At 41.7% G+C, this 18,097-nt stretch overlaps 1 protein-coding gene across 2 annotated transcripts; it reads left to right on the top strand.

Moving 5' to 3' along the window:
• Window positions 1–72: 72 nt before the first annotated feature.
• alms1 (ALMS1 centrosome and basal body associated protein) lies at window positions 73–17,454 on the top strand. Of its 2 annotated transcripts, none has more exons than XM_034858222.1 (18): window positions 73–198; window positions 2,587–2,761; window positions 2,924–3,026; window positions 3,403–5,284; window positions 5,518–5,677; window positions 6,074–7,237; window positions 7,363–7,478; window positions 7,918–9,004; window positions 9,292–9,414; window positions 10,407–10,562; window positions 11,061–12,025; window positions 13,932–14,046; window positions 14,614–14,814; window positions 14,909–15,153; window positions 15,671–15,827; window positions 16,667–16,724; window positions 16,919–17,018; window positions 17,199–17,454. In XM_034858222.1, exons 1-18 carry the CDS (start codon window positions 184–186, stop codon window positions 17,241–17,243), a joined length of 6,867 nt encoding a protein of 2,288 aa, XP_034714113.1. In that variant the 5' UTR covers window positions 73–183; the 3' UTR covers window positions 17,244–17,454. The 2 variants fall into 2 exon arrangements, with proteins under 2 accessions (XP_034714113.1, XP_034714114.1); XM_034858223.1 differs by having other exon boundaries at window positions 179–198; window positions 2,608–2,761.
• The last annotated feature ends 643 nt before the right edge of the window (window positions 17,455–18,097 follow it).

The raw sequence follows: 18,097 nt of genomic DNA, 5'->3' as shown, positions 1-18,097 counted from the left end.
TTCTCGTTCTTCAGTTCAAATCAAATCACATCCCTCTCGCGCCCTCCACCCTTCCCTCTTTAACGGTCTATGCCCGCGCGAGTTTCCGGAGTCCCCCCCCCACCACCTTTCTTAGCAACGCTCCAGCTCCTTGGATACGAACTAGATGTAGGTTGCTAACTGTAGCGGACGGACAACAACAACATGGAACCCGCAGAGGTAGCTTATATTCATAACTTTAACTTTATTCCTGGTGTGGTTTGCTTCCCCTGGAGAATCCCGGCTAACGTTAGCTGCTCGTTGGAACGTCAAATAGCTTGCTAACTGCTAACCACATGCTAGGTTGTTAGCCAATTTATCGGCTGGCCACAGCCAGTTAACCCAACGTTGCTTCTTTTATTGCTAAACGTAATTGTTTTGACAAAATGTGCGTTTCCGTGGTATGTCATGAGGATAGAACTAGAGGACCAGCGGATACTCAGTTGTAAAATAGGATTTTATGCAATTTATACAGAGCGTAGTACTGTCTCTCACCAAGCTAACAGACCGTAAGTAACCTGTTGCGCTCAACACTAATTAGCTTACTTTTTGCTATGCTTGTCATAGCAACAAATTAGCAACTGTAGCTAACCATTGCTACTTTGATGACAAAAGGCCACAGATATTATGCGGTGCCGCAGCCAGATCAACTGCTTAATTGTTCACAAACTGCACTGCAAAGATAAACCGCAGTTTAATTTCAAGTTGAAAATAAGAATTAGCTAAGGATATGATAAATACATACAGTATATACTATATGTGTGTGACAAATACTACTAAAATGCATTCAATTCTAAATGGCTGTTTATTAGTTTTTGTAAGTCAGTCATTTAAAGGATAAAGCCCTTTCCCATGAAATGTTTAGCGTTACGTTATTACGTCCACGCAATTGAGTTAAGTTATGATTTAAATTATATTATATTAGTCACAGCAATGCTAAGGTAGATAGTCAAGTACATTTCATTTACATAGCCCAATATCATGAATTACAAACTGGCTTCAAGAAGGAAAGAATACAGAAACATAGTTAAAGTACAGTATGGACAATGGAGATGAAAATATTATCAATAAAATGCACGAAGATATCTAGAATATCTATCTAGATATCTATCTAAAAATGAGTTCTATAATAATCCCTAAAGGGGAATTGTAGTTTTTATAGCAGCCATCTCACATAAATCACAAAACAAATTAAGTAGGTAGGATCTGAAACCACTTTAAAAAGCCAAATAATATACAGTAAATAAAAATTAGTTAATGTAGGATTATAGACTAAAATTAGGACCATAATCTTTAAAGGAACTCACCACGGTTTGTTGAAATAGAGCTTATCACGGTCTCCCCTAGCTGTAGAAAGGTGGGCAAACACACTTTTTGTCTCAGTGCATGCATTGTTTTAGTTTGGTGCTAGTTAGCTTAGCGTTGTGAATGAAATCCTATGTTGCCGAGTGCATGTTGTGAGTAATAGTGAGCCAACAAAAAACAACAACCTATTTACTTCTTGTGGCCTGTGTGTTTCCACATATTAAGACTGGACGATTTCATAGGCAGATATTAATTTGGGACTATATTGGGTGGAAGCACAGCCAAAACACTGCTAAATGGGCGTAGAGATATTATGCAGCAACTCTGTATGAATGAAGGTCTAATATGAGTTGATCTATCCTGTGAAATAATGTTTACAGTAATCACTTTCTCTGTGGACAGCTGTTTATTGGGTCATTTCAGCGTTTTCCCAGTTGACTTTATAACACCAGGAAAACAGTTGAGGACTGCAAGATGCCTCACGTCCTCTGTTGAGTGATCGCAACCTCCTCCTCCTCTCATTCTATTTCCAAAGCATGCAGCTCCTCTTCTGAAACACCTCTGGAGACCATGACGAGCCCTATTTCAACAAACCGTGTCTTGTTCCTTTAACTCTGAGAGAATATATACTTTACAAAGATGGTGTCCAGTAATATACTGTTACTGTACATTCAGGGTTTCCACCAGAAAAGTTGTTTAGCCCTGTGGCAATTGTCTATTTGTGACGCTGGGGCCAGTCATAGACTGATGGTTGCATTAATATAGAGTCCAACAGTTTCTGTGAAAACAGAATCTCAAGTCAGAATTAAAAAAATAATGCTGCAAGGTGCATGTTTTAACTTCACATTGAACACTGTATTATGTAAACACAGAAATATGGCTGCTATATAATATTCTAGAGGTATGAGGTTGCATAATAGATTAAGAGGATATTGTGATATGATTGTGATAAATGTAATAATTAAATGCACAAATCCAAAAGAGCAGCTTTGCAGTTTGTTTTGAACCTAAGGGCAGAGGAGACTCGTTATGCAAAGTGATGGCAGCTGTGAGGAAGGATTTCCTGTTCCTGTTGTGTTCCTTGCAACAAAGAAGCTGAATGAGTGCTAAAGGTGCTGTGCTCTTTGACCAATAGGTTGTGCTAGACAATTTTTGGGATGTCTCACAGCAGCCTGCCCCTCTTCACCATCACCTCTAGAGTCTACAGAGTTATTACCAGCAGTTGTTGTTTTGAGCCTCTAAACACATCTTTTCATGTTTTAGAGGGTGGGGGAATCTCCTCAGATGCCAGGGGATGAAGATGCGAGTCAGGCTGTTGGACATGCATCCATGGATCAACTAGAAGGTCAGAGTCCTAGCACTGCCAGTCAGGACCAGCGGCAGCCCACGCTGGAAACACATGATTGGGATCTTCAACAAGGGCGCTCTTTTCAGCAAGGTATGTCTGTTGAATTCAACAATGAATTTCTATCTCAGCTGTTTTATGTCATAATATAGATTTAGGATATGAACATCACATTTGAAGTTGTCTAGTTTATAATTTATAACATTGGATCTCATGACAATGCAAAGTTGAAGGCAGTGATGGTTTCCTTTGCAGATTTTCAGGACAGTAACCTGTCTCCAGCCCTTTCACTGATGCCCGTAAACTTCACTGAATATTCTTTATTCCAACAAAGTGACAATGAGTTTGCCCCTTTAAGGTAAATAAAATAATTAAAAGTAAATTATTGGTTCTGTTGACATTAGGAGTGTGCAAAAAAATTAAGGAATCGATTCAAGCTCTACTGACTCAAAATGAATTTATAGAATTCCAAAAATAGATTATTTTTATTTATTTTTAAAGGCGTTTATACTATCACATAGGTAAAGTAACTACATGTACATACTCTGAATAGTCTTGAATTGAGAATCATTTTTTGAATCAAATTTGATTTTGAATCAAATAATTGATATTGAATCTTGACATTTTCTGAATCATGCACCCCTAGTGGACAATTTTTATATTATTAAATTTTTTATACATGTCACAAATGTTTACAAATGTTTAGATTATTTAATTTTCTTTACTTTTTAAAGGGCATACCCTGACATTTCCATGGCAACAGAGAGGTTTCACGTTCCACCCCAGGATCGCACTACTCAAGCCTCTGAATGTGGCTCACTGTCCCAGCACCCTTTGGCCCAGGCAACCACCCTGTCTGAAGATGAAGTAAGCAGCTGCTGCTCTCTGTCACAGCACAGTTTGTCACTAATAAACGAAGGCAGACAAGAGGAAACTGTTCACTCCCCAATGATTGCCACCACTGACAGACAGGGAGTACCATCCAGAGATGATAAGGGTAGCAGAGAGAAGGACTTATTGACACTAACTGACCCTCCAGACAAGCCAGTAGGAGAGGCTGATGAAGATGAAGCATTCTTTCTGAGTAAGAATATTCCTGCCCAGCATCTTCTGGACCTCCTTCAGAAAGATATAAGCATGGCAAGTAGTAGCAGTGCTTTTTCATCTGCCTCTAAGACCTCTGTGAAGTCTTCGGCCTCTTTTTCCGGAGAATCTAAAAGCACTCAAGTTTGCAAACCAGGCATTGACCAAAGCATGGTTAGAAGAGAAGGTCCTCCAGGTGAAGTTTCTCTTTCCCAGCAGCTCACACAACAACCTGACAGAGATTTATATCCTGACCAATTGCAAACCTTGTCGTCGGTCTGTAACATCACCATGGGGTCTCGTAGTACTAAACCTGATGACAGTAGTGAATTGTTGCACAGAGAGCTGCTTTCTGAGGTGGAGAGGCGCAGTAGCCGTGAAGCTGAATCTAAAGACCAACAGGGGAAAAGTCCTACTCCACCTGGTCAATCGCTCACACAGTGTTCCACAGGGATGCCTGAAGGCAAGCCAAGTGTGACCAGAACAAATATGGGTGACCTGCAATTGACAGGACCGTTTTCATCAGGTGTTGAACGGGGTCACAGAAAGCAGGACCTCTGGTTCTCAGGGAACCAAACAGGGATTGATGGGTCCTACCTGGGTTTTCTTCCACAGTCTCAATCCACTCCAGGTTTTTTCAAGGACCCACCTAAATCAAGTGTCAAGGCTAAATTAGGACAACTCTCTGACATAGAATCAAATAAAGAGAGCTCTTATCAGTCAAACACAGAGATCTTTCCAGAGCCAGCTGCTCCTGTGGCAGATGTCCATCGCCCAGACACAGCAAATCTGAGCCAAGAAGAAGCTACCTCTCCAGAAGTCCAGTCTCTCCCAAGTCTCAACTATATGCAGAAAGTAGATGCTTGGAGGGCAAATCAGAGTTCAGGCAAGACGTCACTATTTGATAGCTTAGCACTGCAAGGTTTTTCTGGCATCTCTCCTAAAAAGAAAGCTTACGAAGCAGTGTCTGACTCCCTTAATCACATCCTGAGTCAGCAGGCGAAAAGTTTACAACAGCCTGTTTCAAGTGCTGCCAATCAGAAAGTCTCACAGAGCTCTTCCATGGCTCCTTCTGGCTCTTCTACAAGAAGAGGGGAGGCGGTAGGCGGTGCTCCTATTGATAAAGATAACACTGGCTCTGTAACAAGACCCTCTGCCTCAACCTTTGGCAGGTCACAGTCCCAATCATCTCTTAGCACCACTGTCAGGTCAGTTCAGAAAGATCAGCAAAAAAGACATGAAGAAAAGGGGAATAGTCAGACTCAGGACAATGGCCATCATCAGCCAAATGTCCCTGTTCAACCGTTGCCTCACGTAAGCCTAAGCCAGTTCAGTGATGTGTCACTTGATCACAGTTTTACACTCTCAAGTTCCCAAGATAGTTACAACAGTGGAATTAAGTTGGGAGCTTCCATTGGCGCTTCTTCTGTTGTCAGCCTAGAAGTTGATAACTATGCCCCGTACTGGACTTCAAAACAATTAACACCACCTCTACCCAAACCGCGAGAGCTCAACATTGAAGAACGAATCCCGGTAATTAAAACATTGACATTTTATACTTAAACAAGCTATTTTAAACAAGTCTTTAAAATATTAGAACTGGCAACTTGAATAATTGTTAATGCAGTTTCAGCAAAGAATAAATGGCAACATTTAGCAGTTAATTATAATTAGCTGCATATTGTGAGGAATTTGGGTAAAAATATAATAAATATGTATATTTATAGTTCTGTTTCTGATATTTTCTGTATTTATTTTTCTTGCAGTTGTATCTCCATAACCTAGGCATTGACCAGTCACCCTCAACAATATTAACTCCATTTGTACCCAGAGGGCCGATCAGAGAGCCGGAATTCTCTCCCACTGACCTTTGTACAATTAAAGGATCTATTGGAACCCCAACCAAGAGCACCCAAATAGCTGAAGGTACTTTTTAAAAGTAATATTTGAAGAATAACATTTTTAATGGGCCATAATCAGTCCAACTGGTCATTTGGGCTGAGAATCAAAGTCTAGGAGATCTTTGTATATACATATAACATGGTACAAAAGGTTAAAGCTTTTTTTCAAACCCAGTGTAAAGCCAAGTTTTATTTTCTTTTAAGAGAAATATAATTAAAAATATTCTTTTAATTTCACTGTTAAATCAGTAAGCTGTCTACAAATGTTTTTGTATTTATACATTTACATTACAATTTTGATATTTCTCTCCTTGAATTGATGAATGGGTAATTTTTGTCAACTGCTAATTGGTAAATGTACATTACCTATAATGCACCAACGTTGTCTGGTAAATTGAAAAAAATGTAAATGTATTTTCAGGTGGAAGTCCCAATAAGGGACAGTTTTCTAGATCCAGCATTCTGTCAGTGGACTCCAGTATATCCATACCTTTGAGCCTGGACAGTCTTCATCCAGGTGCTACTGCCCCAGGGCAGACCAGGCGTGCTTTTCCTTCATCAGATACAGAAGCTATCCAGAGTAAACACAGACAATCCCCCTCTTCCCTCCCTGAAAAAGACACTTATCCTTCCACTCAGCACCAGCACAGGGATAGCTGCTCAACTGGCAGCCAACATACCATCCAGCTAGTAGATTGTTTTGGCTCTGACCCCTCATTAGCTACCAGGGCTAGGTGGGGGGAAAGAGACTTGGATTCACCCTTGCAAACTAGCCGGAGTTTGGAGGAGCAAAGCGCCGAAGATTCTATGGTTAGCTCCAAGGCCTTGTTGGAGATTCGTCAACTACTCTCTCAGGCGGGGAATGTGCTTTCTGCTGGGTCCTCTGGGGGTTTCTCAGCTTCCACTGCACCTTCCAGTCTGCTTGCTGATGACATCTTCCTTTCACTGAAAAGGAAAACCTGCAAACTCCAGGACTCCTTATTGTCCTGTGCTAATGAGGATCCCAAAACTCGAACCTCCCTGCTGTGCGCTAGGTCCTCATCTGATTCCATGCTGACCTCAGAGAAAGTAAGAGAAAGTTCCATTGGTCGAGAGAGTATGACCTCATTGGAACAACATAATTATTCATCCACCCAAGCTCTTGTTCCTGCACCAGCCGAAGGTGCACACAGAAGGCCACAAGAAAGCACTGCTAGTAGAGGTGCAGATTCAGCCCTTGTACTCTCCCAGTCAGCTCGACGGGCAGAGCCTGAAGGCTGCAGTGCAGCTCCTCCTGACAACACAGTCCCACCGCAGCCTTCGGTCATTGCGCCTTTACCAGTTTTGAGTACAGAAACGTTCACTTCTACTCCGACAGACATAGTGGTCGTCACAGAGGAGGAAAAACGGACTACTCCGGAAGGCCCTGTACAAAGTAGTTCCTCCTTGCCCATCCTGGAGGATTCTGATCAGGAAGTGATGAGTAATGGGAGTAGCGAGGGCTCGCTGGCAGTCAGAGTAGCCAAGTTACTGCAGAGTGAATCTCCAGCCACCGTTGTGTCCAGTACACCCAGCATCACTGACCAGGAGGAGAGCAAAGCCAGAGGTAAGTGGATTCACATGTTAAAATGTTAAGTTTTCACGATAAGAGGCGATTAAAACCTCTAAATAAACTCTTCAAACCAACAAATGATCTGCACTTTCATATTCATCTGCTTTTTTATTCTGCAGAGTGGATTAAACTGAAACTTTCAGGACAGCAGTGTGAACCTCTGGAGTTGGACAAAGAAGACAGAAAGCGGATTGAAGAGATCAAGAGAGAGCTGCTGTTAAAATACCCTATGAAGGTGAATCACAGATGAAGAGCTCTTTATTCATTTGTCAGTCATAATTATAAAAGCTTAATTCGTGCTTTATTAATTTACTTAAAGTTACTACGTTTATAAAGTACTGAAATTTAAAATAACACAGTTTGTCACTGATTTCCCTTTTTTAAGTCATGTAAATATTGATGAACAAAATGTTTTGTCATTTTGATGTCTGCCTCCAATCATTGGACAGTACAGGTCTCATACTAAAGGTAACTGATGTGTTGCAGGCATGGTGTGTTAACAGATACATGCTAGACTTTGGAAAATTTCAAGTTTGTTTCCCGTCATGAGTGCAATTTTCAGGAAGTTTGGATCTTTGTGGTTGATTAATCAATTCACAGAATAACAAACTAGGATCACCTTGCCTGGTCTCACTGTTCCTTGACACATACCTTGTTTTTGCTCCTCCTTTCAGAGTCAAGGGAGCACAGACACAGAGAGCAGTACAGCATCCAGTATTAGAGTCCAAATGGTGCAGGATGCATCTTGGCAAGCGCCATTATTGAAGGCAGTGAATGTAAACAACCAGCCATCTCAGCCTCTGCCGGGCCTCCACACAGCTCACTTGGACTCCAGCATGCAGCTAAAAAAAAAAACGTTCCCAGATCTAGAGGCTCAGATATGTGAGATTGCTGCCAGAGAAGGGGTAACCCTCCCTAAGAAAAACCCTCAGGCCCTAACATCTATTACCATTGCCACTCGCAGGCGGTCCAGCTCCTCCTCTCCATCCACGTCTCCTGCACCTCCCCTCAGTCCAGCGCCAGGGCTGCTCCACCTGGCCGAGCTCTCAACAGAACCGGTCGAGCTTCCTATAGCTAACAGGCAGCTTTCCCATACCATTGCTGATGAAGATGAGGTGACCAAAGAGCTGGAATCAGCGTTTGAACCCTGCAGTAGCAGAAACCAAAATCTGACCTCTACGTCCGCACCAGTGAATCAGAAGAGGCAAGACGCTATAGGAGGCCAGTTTAAAGAATCTGCCCCACCCTCACAGGGTTTAGGTGGAGAGGATGTGAATGCAATGAACACCCAGTTGTTTATGGGAGATGAGTTATCTGTCCAGAACAGCTCTTGTTCTGGTGTTTGTCACGAAGCAGAGCAGGCCACAGGTTCCTCCACATCGGAATCCCCAGCCAGGACGGGTCACGTCTCACATGTCCATCTCACTCTGTCCCCTAAAGCCACTGATCACACCTCTTCCACTGCTGTCCACCCCATTCACGCTGTTGCTGTTACAGGGTTGCTACGTAAAGAATCCACCCCCCTCAGACAAACCTCTTCTGCTGCCTGCAGTCCGGACGAAGGTGTCGGATTGTCCAGTCCACCAGAGTGGTACGATGTCACAAAGCCAATAAGACACCAGGTGCCTAAAAGACCCGAGACCTCCACCCTTTTCAAAACCACTGTGCCTCAGGGAAGGATGACCCTCACATCCACACAATCCTCTGCACCATGTCACAGAGTGGTTGTGTCACAAAAAAACTTAACCACTGAAACACCAGGTACGCCTATTATTAATGTAGTGCCAGTATATGTAAAGACCTATCTCATGTTATTTGTGGATCTGTAACAGGAGAGAACAGTTATTCTATAGGAGAGTACCCAACCTTTCACTTTGCAGTTAATCACATTATACATGAGGGCAGAGTTTTAAACTAGATGACGGATAACAACATACCTTGTAAGTGTATTTGGCTTAGCAAAAATAGATTATAAGAAATGAATGTCAACATGGCTTTATCCTTAATTATATGTTAAAGATGATTGTATGCTCCTTCTTACCTTACAGCAGTGCCTGTTCTGTTACCTTATAAACCCTGTGGCAGTGAGGAGCTCTTCTACATCCCTCAAAGAGAAACCGACAACTCCTCTACCAACCATTCTGACACCACCATGGAGAGCTCCCATACAGGTTCATTTGTCTCAAATATTTTATTGTGCTGCGTAGATCACATTGAACATTGGTTTTACTTCACGATTTCTACTACATTATAATTTAAAGGGCTGCCCACTGAAAATCAGTCTTGACTGTGTAGAAATGTGAGTCTCTCCTAGGTAGCTCATCGGGTTAAGCATGCAACCCATGTGCAAAGGCTCAACGAAGCAGCCGTTGGTTTACTTCAGACCCTTTGGCCCTTTGCTGCCTGTCCTTTCCCCTCGCTCTCCCCTTTCCTTTTTAATTAATTTGACATGGGCCGACAAATATTCAAAGGCCTAAAAGGTCCACAAAAACAAAATCTTAAAAATGTGGGTTTTGCAGTTAAAACATGAGGCTAATGTAGGCTGATATAGTTTATTGTGGGGGGCGGCTGCTCTGCAGGTGTGCTGAACTGACACTAACTGGACAGGGGAGTGTAAAATCTATTTCTCATGTGTAGGTGAAATGCATTGAAATAGACAGTAATGTTGAGTGATTATAAAAAATTAAAAATATCTAAGCATGACCCAATGAACAACAAGCACGCAACAAATGAAAATAACAAAGACGGCTGGAGACCAAATTGGTCAAAAAGAAAAACTGGACAGCTTTTGTTTCTTGCACTGACTGAACTTTAAAATGGCAAATAGTTTAAAAAAAAGTTCATGGAATTAGAAATAAAGGAACTATTTAAATTCATTGAAGTGAATTATTAGTTGTATCTGTGATAAATAAGGAGGCTCTGGTCTCATGTTCCCTGTGCCTATATGTGTAGCAGCTGGTCTATTGTAACCTACACCAGGCAGTGCATTAATTATACATGTTCAAGGGCTGAGTAAGACAAAGGCTGAGCGAGAGGGGGGGAGTTTTCATTTTTTGCAGCAGTGTTATTCATCTTTCATCTTAAATTCAGGCAATCTTGGTTTAACCTTTTTCTGAGTAGCACATATCATGAAGTAAAAAGCCACTTTTGGAATTCTGATTAGGTTCAGACGACGCTGTGCCCCCACGCTTCAGCAGCGAGGTCCTCGGGCACCAAGACACTGGGTTGGACCGTGGAGTCACCATCAGACACTCAGAGGGCATCTACAGCAAGAGGCTGAAAACAGCCACCTTTAAAATGCATGAGTCAGGACACAGAGGTGAGCTCAATCTACAGAAAAACAGTATTCATACTCATTAAGTTATATTGTGTCAAATGCATGTGTGAAACAAGTATCATCTGTCCATAAATTACAAATAAAAGCCATTAATCGTTAACTTGTACATATTTGTCACTATGGTTAAACAGAATCAATATATAACACACACTAATTGTGTGAAAGGGACATTGTTGGACTGTTTCGCAATGCATGTTTTTTTTTGACAGACAGTAACTATGAGAAGTTGGTTAAAGAAATATTTGATCGCTATTTTTAAATTAGAAATGTTACATTTCTCATTTTTATTGTGTGAAAGGCTTGCTTTTGGATTGCTTTTAAAAGCATTAGTGTGTGTGCTTTTGTTAACACGGCTTTGCTTAGTTTTTTCTGTAGTTTTCTTCTAACTTCTGTTTGTTTGCACATGAGGCAATTGATAATAAATATTGTTCGTATGATCCTAAATAAATCGTAACACCCGTTATGTCGCGCTCCTCGTAGGTGCCTCTATATCAGCAGATGGACTTTCACAAACAAGTTTGATTCAAGCTCCAAAGCAGTCTTCTCAGGTATCGGCTGCCTTTACCAGAGTGCCTTTATCAAGCAACCAAGAAGTCTCCAAGAGAGACCAGGCGACCAGCCCGATGCAGTTCCCCAGTTATGATCAACCAAAGCCGAGCCGTGTGAGATTTCATGTGGACTTAGCCTACAACAAGGCGAGCCATCACCTGGATCAAAGCCCTGCTACTCAGGCAGAGGGGGAGCGCGACTGGGAGAAGAGGTACTCTGGCCTCCATCACCCCACTTCCAAGCAGAGCAGCAGCACTTTGGACCAGCTGTGGAAGAGGTTCTGTGATCAGTGGAGCCTGGAGCAGTCCCAACCCACCAGTGACAGAGAGGCATCGCTGCTGGAGCGGCTAGAACGCCTGTCCCGTCTTATTAATAACAGAAGGGGCACTTGCGTGACAGAACTACAAGAAGAAAATCTAAGGAGGGGACAAGATGCTATGGGGAACAAAACACAGAAGGATGGAGTAGTAAAGAGGAGCGTAGGTCGTGAGGCCAGAGGTAGAAATGTTGAAGGGGAACCTCCTGTCCCTCATCAGACCTGGACACAGAGCCTACAGGTAGATGAAACTTCTGAACCTACAGATGACAACCGTGACTCCTCCATCTCCAGCTTCTCTCAGGGCTCCTCCCAGAGTCAGCACCTCTGTCCTGCAGATAGAGACGAGTCGGAGACCTTATCCACTATGTCCAGCTCCATGTCCACCGTGGACACAGCGCGGCTGATCCGAGCCTTTGGCGCCCACCGAGTCCAGCACCTGAAAACGAGCTCCAGCCTCAGTAAACTGTACAGCACCATCAACAAGCAGAAGGAAGGGAGGGAGCAGCGCAGAGGAGGAAACAAAGAGCCACCTTACATCATCACACTGTCAGAGACCACCGGTACTGATGAATCCATAGTAAGTGTATATGCATGTTATTGCCCTTATTGTAAGGTACAATTAATTTAATTACAGAGTGTAAAAGAATAATCATATGTATGCATCAAGTGCAATAACAAAGTTTTCTGACACAACCCCTTTGAAAGCTTGTGGATATGAAGTTAACACTTGGAGAGTAATGGAAAATTGAGGAAAATTCAGAAACAAAAACTTAAATTTTTACCAGATTTTCAAAGAAATTTGTTTTTACAAAGCAGAAGAAAGCACTCCATCGGTTTCCTGCTGAGAACCATATCCTCAGATTTAGAGGTGCTGATCCTCATCCCAGCCGCTTCACAATCAGCTGCAAACCAATCCAGCGAGTGCTGAAGGTCAGAGACCGATGGTTGCCATAAGGACTACATCATCTGCAAAAAGCAGCGATGAGATCCCTAGCCCACTGAACTGCAACCCCTCCCTGCCCCGACTGCGCCTCGATATCCTGTCCATAAATTTTACAAACAGGATTGGTGACAAAGCGCATACTCCCAGACTGCAGAAAATCTGATCCGTTGTTCCACGACCAGGACGGAATCTGCATTATTCGTCTTTAAACAGAGGTTTGACTATCGGCCAAACCCTCCTTTCCAGCACCTTGGAGTAAACTTTACCAGGGAGGCTGAGAAGTGTGATACCCCTGTAATTGGCACAAACCCCCTGGTCCCCCATTTTGAAGAGGGGAACCACCACCACCACCCCGGTCTGCCATTCCTTAGGCACTGTCCCAGACTTTCACACAATGTTAAAGAGGCGTGTCAACCAAGACAGCCCCTCCACAGTCCACACCCAGAGCTTTCAGCATTTCTGAACGGATCTCATAAATCCCTGGGGCTTTGCCACTGTGGGGTTGTTTGACTACCTCAGTGACTTCCACCAGGGAAATTGAAAACAATCCCCCATCATTCTCCAAGCTCTGCCTCTATCACAGAGGATATGTCAGCAGGATTAAGGAGTTCCTCAAAGGGCTCCTTCCACCTCTCTATTACCTCCTCAGTTGAGGACAACATCATCCAATCCTTGATGTACACAGCTTGGACGATTCCTAGCTTCCCCCTCCTGAGGTGGCAAACGGTTTTCCAGAAGCACCTTGGTGCCGACCGAAAGTGCTTCTCCAAACTTCTCCCACACCTGCTGCTTTGCCTCTGTCACGGCAGAGGCTGCAGCCCTTTGGGTCTGTCAGTACCTTGCAACTGCCTCCGGAGTCCTCCTGGGATAAAATATTCCTGGGAAAAACTCCTTCTTCAGTCAGACGGCTTCCCTGACCACCGGTGTCCACCAGGGTGTTTGGGGGTTACCGCCCCTTGAGGCAACTAAGAACACCGCTTGCTGCCGTAGTTTCAGCAGTGGAAACTTTGAACATTGTCCACTCAGGTTCAATGCCCCCAGCCACCAGAGGGATGCACGAAAGTTCCGCCGGAGGTGTAAGTTGAAAGTCGATCAGACAGGGGCCTCCTCCAGACGTTCCCAAACTACCCACACTACCCGTTTGGGCTTACCAGGTCGGTCCGGAGACTCCCCCCAACCCCTGACCCAACTCACCACCAGATGGTGATCAGTTGAACCCTCTCTTCCCCCGAGTGTCCAAAACATACGGCCTCAGATCAGATGAAACAATTCTAAAATCAATCATTGACCTTTGGTCTAGGGTGCTCTAGGACCACGTACACTTATGAGCATCCCTATGTTTGAACATGGGGTTGTTTATGGACAATCCATGACTAGCACAGAAGTCCTACAACAGACAACCGCTCTGGTTTAGATCAGGGAGGCCGTTCATGTTAACATGTTCTGTGAAAAAGACCTTTTGTAGGAGTACACAACAAAGTAACATAATCACAGGTATTGAACAGCTCTAAATGTTTGATATCATTGTATCGGTCTTCAGGTGGCTGCTGATTCTGCATCAACCAGCACTTACACTCTTCCGTCACACAGTGGCCCCTCCAGGACTCTGGCAGCCAAGAAGACTGTTAAACTGGTCAGCAGAAGCATCCAGGCAGGTCAGTGCTGCTAAAGAGGTCACTCAGATTGATTAATGCTTGCTAAAGTAATTTAGTTAAATTTTGGTAATGTGTTTGGTTGAAAATCTTTACAAACAAGGAGTGTACAGCCTGACAAAATTAGGGCCACAAACAACCCACAAGCTGCACTTCCATTCAAAAAGACATTTTGTGCTGTCTTGAATACCTGTTGTCTAGTTTATATACTGTATGTAGATAGATAGATATAGGGCTTATTATTTACTTATAAGTTTGTTTGTGTTCTACATTTGCTACATAGTTGTAACATGTTTGAGCATTAGACGTTTACCTGACTGTTACTTTTCCTTATGAACAGTTTGAACTTTTTATTTGCAGAAGATTATTACAATTCTGGAGTTACTTCTCCCTTATTGGTAATACAGAAGAATAAGGCAAATCATTTGTTTTATTTACAGGAAGCAATGCAAAATGACATTTTAACAACATAAATGTAAATGTGCCAGGTTAGCTCAGCGGCTTATCTTTAACCAAAAATAAACAGTAAATTGACAAAGCTTCTTAACACGGTTTTCTTTTTTTTCTCAGGCAACCTGGATATTGTCCGTAATGGGACTCGACGCCACACCAGAGATGTTGGAACCACATTCCCTTCGCCTGGTGAAGCTAGAACTTCCAGGCAGATTTCATCCAGCTTAGAGAAGGGAAGAGGCAGGCAGAGGAGCCCAGCTAAGAGTCAGGGGTTACAAAAACAGAGCAAGAGAAGCACGCCAAAGACCTACCCTAAAGGTATGTTGACTACAAATAAAGTGTATATAGTTTTTCTACCAGGGTAAAAATCTTTATTGATTTAGCCGGTTTAAATTTCCCCGGTCCTTTCCAGGTGTTTCATGGTTCATCTCTGCTGACAACCTGAGGTCTGAAGTGAGCAAGGAGAACCAGCCAGAGGAAGATGAGTTGTTGTGGAGGCAGAGCACTGCCTGGTTTGAACCATACAGCAGAATCAATCCATGGAGAGAACCACTGAGACAGAGACAAGTCCATGAAGACAGAAACGAACTTGATGAACCTCATTTAGATCCAATAACCAAAACAATGTCTTCTGGTTTGGCACGGATCTCTCTCCAGGTTGGTTTCTTTTTTACTTTACAAAACGTTTCCTGATCCTTTCTATAGAACAAATGTTTATGTGTACATTTAAAAAGTGAGAGATGGAAGTGTTTGCAGTGGGGAAACTATATTTTAGGTTCCTCCACATGCTTGGCTTTATTAAAATAAAAATAAATAATAACTTGTGTACTTGTAGACCTATTTGGAGGATAGAAGCCCCTAAAAATTTGACTTTAAATGTTTAGTATTTCCCTATTTATGTTAAGTATTCATGACAAAGTAAAACAACTTTGGCCCTAAAACCGTATAGATGTGATATAATCAGATTTGGCATTGGACAAACCACTTGCTGAATTGGTCTACGGAAGTACGCGTCATCACCTAACTGATCCTTAAGCTCTCATGAGAAACATTCAAACCATCTCACTATGGCAGAAAATTGTATTTTTTATTTTTTTTATGAGTCCCTTAAAATCTCTTAATATTGACCCTTTTTTCAGTTTAAAAACATTGATGTTCCTTTTCAATTCTGCAGGAGGCTCTGGAGATGCATCGTCCAGAGTTCATATCTGAGTCCAGGCAGAGGGTGAAGCGCATGGTTCTACAAGCGCAGGAGAGGAAGCTACAGGCCAACTTCTGCAGAGAGAGAGATGAACTCTTCAGCTGGCTTGGAGGACCACGGAGGCCTGCAGGTACTTCACAACACCAGGAGGGAAATGTGCAATTGTAACATTAAAACTTTAGATCTGTTTTTAGTGGACGGAGCCACTTAACTGAGGTGTTAAGAGGCTAACGTTCTGTCTGACAGCAACAATTCTTATTTATTCTGCTACTTAGTTATTTTCAGGCGATATAGTATGGTGCAGTGTTTCAGAACTGTTTAGTCGCCTAAACATATAAAACTGTGATTCTTTTAGTTAAGTTATTGTGACAACCACTTAGTCCAAGACCAAACGATGTAAGATACATGTTTTAAAATTACCCTTTTGGAGTACTCAAGATGCACTTTACCGTTTTCACATTAAAAATGTAACTGTTGAGTATGATAGGTAATGGGCAAACTATTTCCATAATTACTATCCCATAATCAGAAGTCATCAATGAATACAGTAATTGAAGATGTAAGGTTTTGTCTAGATAGTTTATTGATTCCAAGAAAAATGGGAAATTCCGGTGTTACAGCAGGCAAATTAGTCACAAAGCACAGGATATAAATATAATCTATCTAGTCTTATGAAATACTGTATAAAAAAAGACTGTTACAGAACTGAAAGAAAATTGTGTAAAGTTTTCTGTAGTACACTATACTAATCTGCATCAATTCAGTCTTCTGGTTTTGGTAATAAGTACTCGTCCACAGCTCAATGTGTGTTTTTATAGTTCATGGTTCACCACCTTGAATGTCGAATCAAAGCCTGACGTTGGTCAGTGAAGTACAATAGCGTCAGAAAAAAAATACAGTCCTGTACATGCATTCTAAAGCCCACTATTTATGTACTGTATTTGTGTTTTTTCTTGTATCTGTGTTAAGGCCCTGCTCTGCTCAGGAGGGCTGTTCCCAGGAAGGAGATGATACTGAGATCCAAACAGTAAGCTTTTTGTTTTTAAATATCTTTAATTCAAAACAACAATATTACTAATACTAAAGACAATCTAGGGTGTTTTTCCAATTTTTACCACCCCTAACTTTGTACAAAATATAACAATTTGAAGTGATGGCGTATTTGGACAGTTGTTTTATTAAATGCATAGGCAGTATTGTCTTAACCTGTTTCTTCTCCAGGATTTATGAGAATCTTCCAGAGGTGCAGAGGAGGAGAGAGGAGGAAAGAAGAAAAGCAGAGTATCGATCTTACCGGCTGAACGCTCATCTATACAACAAGGTATAACACAAATTGCTATTGTTAATCAAAAAGTCTACAAAATTCATGTTTTTTTTTGTTTTAGAGCTAGTCTAGTATCAAAGTGGCTGACAGTTGGTTTGACTAGCAGAAGTGAAAATATTGATCTGTTCTTAAAGTGGGTCAAAGACCAACTTTAATGTACTGTTTTCTGTCTTTCAGAGAATAACTAACCATGTCCTGGGAAGAAGAACAGCCTGGCAGTGACTGCTTTACTGTAGAGGAAATCAGTGATGGTAAAACTACCTAACTTAACACAAACATAGCTTTTTATTTATTTGCAACCATTTTTAGTTGGTATTTCAAAGATTATGTAGAATTGTACTCTTTAGGTACTTTCTTTTAATGTAAAAAATAAACCAGATTCTTTATACTTTTTGCTAAATTCCATGCTTTAATTGAAGACAAAATACAGTGTTTGTCTTCAATGTCTTTTATTTATAGGTTGCGAGGGAGACAAGTTAGACAAGATTAAGTACATTAGCTGCACAAATAAATAACATAATAAATAAATGTCAGTAGATACGCTTTGCCCATTAAATTAAATAAAGTTAGGACAATACTGTGTAAATAATCAACTAAAAGCCTTTTAAAATTAGCTATGGCAAACAATTCTTTGGCAAAAATGTAGTTTTGCTTTTAAACAAGGCTCTCTGCAGGTGTAAGGCTCGGACAAAGTTTGAAACAGCAACAGGAATCTCAGCAGAACAAGGGTAACGTACCTTATTGGAATTTACACACCAAAAATCTGCAAAAGAATTTTATCGTTTAACATTGTAAATCCCTTTAACAGCGTTTTTGTTCTGTTGTAGGTTTCATTCAAATCACAGTGCAAAATCCTCAACACATTCTGTAGTTTGCTTACATGTAGAGTATTAGTCCTACTAAAATGCCCACGTCTATTTTAAGTATCATTTACAAGCCTTTCCCTTTTAAACACTTAGGTTATAAAAAAATATACACAAAGTAACACCTGATTAAAACAAATTGTCATGATCCTAATACTACGTAGCTTTAACAGTGTAACAATGTTCTGGCCTAATATGGGCCAAAGGGGACTT

The sequence above is a fragment of the Etheostoma cragini genome, chromosome 20 (genome assembly GCF_013103735.1).
Source record: "Etheostoma cragini isolate CJK2018 chromosome 20, CSU_Ecrag_1.0, whole genome shotgun sequence".
NCBI classification, from domain to species: domain Eukaryota; kingdom Metazoa; phylum Chordata; class Actinopteri; order Perciformes; family Percidae; genus Etheostoma; species Etheostoma cragini.
The sequence above is the reverse complement of the archived record's forward strand: the minus strand, read 5'-3'. Positions and strand labels throughout refer to the sequence as shown.

Coding starts and splice junctions, on each gene's coding strand:
- alms1 (XM_034858222.1), top strand. Junction 10,563..11,060: donor GCATGAGTCAGGACACAGAG/GTGAGCTCAATC, acceptor CGCTCCTCGTAG/GTGCCTCTATATCAGCAGAT. Junction 15,828..16,666: donor AGGACCACGGAGGCCTGCAG/GTACTTCACAAC, acceptor ATCTGTGTTAAG/GCCCTGCTCTGCTCAGGAGG.